General features: G+C 34.9%; 1 protein-coding gene across 1 annotated transcript; it reads left to right on the top strand.

Annotated features, from left to right (window-relative positions):
• Positions 1-1,482: 1,482 nt before the first annotated feature.
• LOC106317168 (rho GDP-dissociation inhibitor 1-like) lies at positions 1,483-3,083 on the top strand. The gene is made up of 5 exons (XM_013755021.1): positions 1,483-1,773; positions 1,979-2,045; positions 2,328-2,552; positions 2,631-2,755; positions 2,872-3,083. The coding sequence occupies exons 1-5, from the start codon at positions 1,603-1,605 to the stop codon at positions 2,941-2,943; spliced, it is 660 nt and encodes a 219-aa protein (XP_013610475.1). The 5' UTR covers positions 1,483-1,602; the 3' UTR covers positions 2,944-3,083.
• Positions 3,084-5,569: the final 2,486 nt, after the last annotated feature.

The raw sequence follows: 5,569 nt of genomic DNA, 5'->3' as shown, positions 1-5,569 counted from the left end.
CGCAGGAAGGAGTCATGGATCCAGCTGAAATGAGGTACTTGGAAGAAGAGGACGGCCCGATGATGAAGACGATCAAAGGCAGCGTCACTGGTTTCGCCGCCGGGACTATCTACTGAACCATTATGGCCACGTGGAAAGACGTTCCAAGAGTGGAGAGAAACGTGGCTCTCCCAGGACTCATCAGAACGCTGAAGATGATGGGAACACATGGGCTCACTTTTGCAGCTATTGGAGGTGTTTACATTGGTGTTGAACAGGTGGTTCAGAGTTATAGGAGAAAGAGAGTATTATCCTTACACCCCCGTCGAGAAAACAGCTCAAGCTGATGCCTGATTTCTCTTTTTTTTTTGGTGACTGAAGTTAATAAAAGCTCTGCACTTGTGATCATCCCTCCATCATCTCTATTTTGATAACTTAATCTGGGAGATGTGAAATCGTAAAACTCTTTTGTTATTGTTTCCTCTTGTTTCTATCGAGAGTGACTTGCATCTTGTACTTGAATGTTGAATGTAAGAAACGTTACAGTTCTAAGTATCGGAATGAAATGTGTTTCCTTCTGTTAAACTATGAATGTTCAATGGATTGAATATGGCTAAGCACACTAGGAAACAAACAGACGAAGTAGAATTTGGAGATCTACATGTAAATGCCTTCAAATCTCGGCAATATGATGAGTAATCGGAATCGGGTTCGAGATAGAACAATACATCAACAATTGAATGCGGATTTGGTTGAGAATATATGGCAAAAATTTGGAACAAATCAAGGTTTCAACTAATCGGTTTTTCTCGTTTACGATTTGTATTTATATTTTTAATATGCTTTTATGTCATTTTTAATAAAAAAAATTTATGTTTTCTTTTATTTTTTAAATCATTCAACTTAAAAAATTTTTTTTATAAAAATTTAATTTTAAGAACCGCAATGAGGTTCTACCAATGGATGATGAAAAAATTAAATAGATTGACAAGGGTTCTAAAATTGTCAAATCACAAAATTAATCTTTAATTTAATCTTAAGAACCTATTAGGGTCTCTAATGGATGGAGGTGGTCTTAGATATCGAACCTATACTCTCAATACCCTTGCGTTCAATTATTTTTTAATACTCCTTGTCCTTGGGTCATCAACTCTTTAGATCAATAATATACATATTTTCCATACAAAATTACCAGTAAACATTCTTTTCGTATATTATTTCTTAAATACACTATTATAAACCCTACCCCTTAGTGGATTTTAAGATTTATTAGTTACTCATAGACAACCCATCTATGTGGCAGTGGCACCCTAATAGACCGTCCTCAAAACGTGTAACCATTTCAACTCGCGCATTGTAAAACTCGTACGTACATATTTAGCAAATTTTGATTTTTTGAGTGGGATTTACAAAATAATAGGATCACCGCATGACCATTTCTTCAAACTCCAAATATAAACATTTCTCAACAAAAAACAACCAAAACTCTCCCTTCCTCCCTCTTTCAATTGCCATCTTTGCGCTTTGCTCGAACCCAACGGTTGACTTTAACCAAGATCTTATTAGATCGACAAGGAGATTTTGTTTTTGTTTGTATTGTTCTGGTAGGAGGGAGGAACCAATATGGGTCTGGATGATGAAAATAAGAAAGGAGAAGCTTCAGGAGAAACATCAGATAGAGAAAATAGGCTAAGCAGAATGAACAGTGAAAGCTCTTTGTCTGAAGAAGACGAAGAGAGGAAGCCCGAACTCGGCCCCATGATCGCTCTCAAAGAACAGCTCGAGAAAGATAAGGTCTTTCTATTTTCAATTTATTGATATGAGAGGATTTAAACTATAACTTTATAGATAGTTAATGGTGTTATTACAGTTTAGTTATATTAATTGTATCATGGCATATTAACGTATGAACATCGTACATTTAAACAGGTTAATATATGTTATTAATTGAACTATTATCAAGCGATCTCTCTATTAAATTAGTTTATTTTTTCGATAGGATGATGAAAGCTTGAGGAGATGGAAGGAGCAGCTTATCGGGGTCGTGGATTTTGAAGACGTCGGAGGTAAACCAAAACCATAATCTGGTTTATATCTTATGATTTAACGCTAGCTATAAGCTTTAGAAGGATATCATTTTGATCTCATTAGTCAAGTAAAGTATTATGTTAATGTTAAGAGAGGGACGCTTCATGCAAGTTAGTCAAAATCAAATGACAATATGACTTACCCAAGTCTCGGCTAAATTATATAGCGGCATAAAGTCCATATCTACATGCTAATAATTTTTTAGATTGGAAACGCTTAAATTATTACATCAACACACTAAACGAAACTACGAAATGCAGAGACACCGGATCCTGTAGTAAAGATCCTACACTTGACAGTTAGGTCTCCAGACAGAGAGGAGATGGTATTGACGATACCTGATGATGGAGTGCCAAACCCGAAAGGTCCTTGGTTCACCATAAAGGAAGGATCCAAGTACACACTTGTCTTCAACTTCCGTGTCACCAACAATATCGTTTCGGGACTTCGCTACAACAATACCGTTTGGAAAACCGGCGTCAAGGGTATTTGTGTAGGTTATTGTTAAATATATTTTTCAAGATGTTCTCTATTTATTTCCTGTGTTTTTCTTGTTGGGGCAGTGGATAGTACGAAAGCAATGCTTGGAACTTTTAGTCCTCAAGCTGAGCCTTACCAACATGTAATGCCTGAAGAAACGACCCCGTCTGGTATTTTTGCTAGAGGAACCTATTCCGCAAGGACGAAGGTATATATTTCACTTAAGTTGAAAAGTATGAGCTAGGCATTCTTAAGATGCAACTATGATTTACTTTGTTAGTTAATCGGTGTCCAAGCTACTTATTTATTTGTTGTATATTTCAGTTCGTTGATGACGATAATAAATGCTACTTGGAGATCAACTACACCTTCGACATCCGCAAGAATTGGCAATGATCCACCTAATTCAACACCTTCTTGAGTCCAAAACCTATACAGACCGAAGCTCTTTTTATAATATTCCTTTTTTTCTACCTTACATTATTTGACTCCAGACTAGAAAACTTGTTTAGCTTTGGATTAAATGATCATGAATAAAATTTATCGTACGAGTATTAATCTAATTTCCTCTTCACTTCTCTCATGATCTTTCTATCTTGTAGAGTACTCATGGGCAATGTTATTTGAAGCATAGGTGGAATAATTAACAATTAGAAAGTGAAAGAATCGTTTCTCTTGATTCTCCCCAATAACCACAAAGCAAACAAATTGTCTCCATTTCAGTCCCAAGAGGCTAAACGATCGAAGGTGGGATTCTTGCACTACAAGAAACCAGATGAATTTAAGCGGAGAATTTTGTGGAGTTCTGTCCGAAATTTTTGAAATTATGACGAAAAAGGGTTCCGACAGACATATTTTCCAATGAAGTACCGACGTATATTGCTGTAAGAATTAGTCATCAGTATTTCGTCGGAAAAAACTTCCGACAACTTCATGGTCATCGGAAATTATTCCGAGGAAATATTTTGCCGGAAGTACGCTGGAAAGGTTGTTGTTTGGAAATTCCGAAGAAACTTTTCGGTCAGATATTTCTGACGGAATGATACTATTGGATTTTCTCGACGGAATAGGCCATCGAAATGTTTTGACCGAATTTTCGTCAGAAATGTCAGACTGAACTGTTTCGTCAAAATTTCCTGACCGAATCTTTTTTTGTTGGAAATGGTTTAAATTTTATTTATATATTTAATTTTAAAGACATATATTTTTATATGGGCAATTCTCCTAAATAGACAATTTTCAAGTTTTGGTCACAAAAATAGACTATACGGAGGAAAATGACCAAAATGTTTTATTTAATAGGTAAAAATACCTTAATACCTTAGATATTTTTTTTAGTTTTAGATTATATGTTTTCAAATTCAAACTTTTTTATAAAAAAAAAAATTTTGAAATTTTTTTTTTTGAAATTTTTTTTTTATTTTTTTCTTTCAAATTTTCTTTTTATAATTCGAAAATACATTTTGAAACTATTTTTAAAAAAAAATTTAAAAATTTTTAACATTTATTTTTATTTTATAAAATTTTAAACATCAATCCCAAATCTCCACCCCTTAACTCTAAACCCTAAGATTTGTATTAGTAAATCTCAGGGGTATAAATGTATATTTACCTCTTTAATGAAACATTTTGGTCATTTTGATCCTTAGATTCTATATTTGTGACAAAAACGTTTTTAGTGATATCCTAGGTATTTCTCTTTTTATATATTTAAATTTTTTAAAAAATAAAATTTGAAATTGAAAGCATATATTATATAATGTGAAAATATATAAATAATTTTTTACAAAATTAAAAACAAAAACTCAGAAGGAAAAAATCACTTCATCTCTTATCCATCAGCTTCTGGTTCATCCTCTAAGTTTCCGTCATTTGAGCTTTTTGTTATGCTACTTCAGCTTTCTGTACCACCATTTCAGAAGGATTGTAACGTTTCATGTCTTCAAAGCTTCTATCCGCTCGTCCTTGTTCTTTAACTGCTTCATAATCACAGGATCGGCATACAACACTTGTGAAGAAGGACAAGAAATTTCAAACCCTTCCTAACAAATCCAAAGAACCAATGAAATAACAAAAACAAGGCTATCTCAGAATAATCATCTTGTTATGAAAAGAACTGGAATTTTATTATATCGCGGGAATTTGAATAAGAGCAAAATTTATACCCGTAGAATTTTTAACACTGATAGGAAGAGTTTATTATAGAGAGAAGAGAAGGTTGAGGTGCGATTACAAATGAACGAAAACGTTCGTATATATATAAAGAAATTTACTGTGCAAATAGTGCAGCGGGCCCCACCTCTTTATATTTTCAACAATTGCGGTGGCTGTGTTATTTGACTTTCATAACACTCCCCCTTGGGGGCCGGTGTCACTATCCGCTCTCGCTTAACGTCTTTGTTGCCTCGTTAAAAACCTTTCTAAGGAAAACCCAATGGGAAAAACCATAGTAAGGTAAAAAGAGTACAACTACGTAAGCTCCCCCTCGAATGAGCAGTCATAGATCCTTCTGATGACGCATTCCAATATTACGAACATGTTTTCTGAATACCGAAGTCGGAAGTGATTTTGTGAAGAGGTCAGCTGCATTGTCGCATGATTGGACATATCTTACTTCAATCTCTTTCTTCTTTACGAGCTCTTGAGTGTATGAGAAGAACTTCGGATGAATATGCTTCGTTCTATCGCTTTTAATATATCCGTCCTTTGTTTGAGCAACACATGCTGCATTATCTTCATATAGAATAGTTCGCTCCGTATATTCGCCAATCTCGCTGCTTGAACAGATGTGTCGGCTCATTGATCTCAGCCATACACATTCTCTACTTGCTTCATGGAGTGCAATGATCTCAGCATGATTTGAAGAAGTAGCCACGAGCGTTTGTTTCTGGGAACGCCAAGATATAGCAGTGCCTCCGATCGTAAAAACGTATCCTGTTTGCGATCGGGCTTTGTGTGGATCTGAAAGATATCCTGCATCTGCAAAACCAACCATTTGACCTTTTGAACTTTTAGGATAAAA

The sequence above is a fragment of the Brassica oleracea genome, chromosome C9 (assembly GCF_000695525.1).
Source record: "Brassica oleracea var. oleracea cultivar TO1000 chromosome C9, BOL, whole genome shotgun sequence".
NCBI classification, from domain to species: Eukaryota; Viridiplantae; Streptophyta; class Magnoliopsida; order Brassicales; family Brassicaceae; genus Brassica; species Brassica oleracea.
This window is presented reverse-complemented; position numbering and strand designations above follow the sequence as displayed.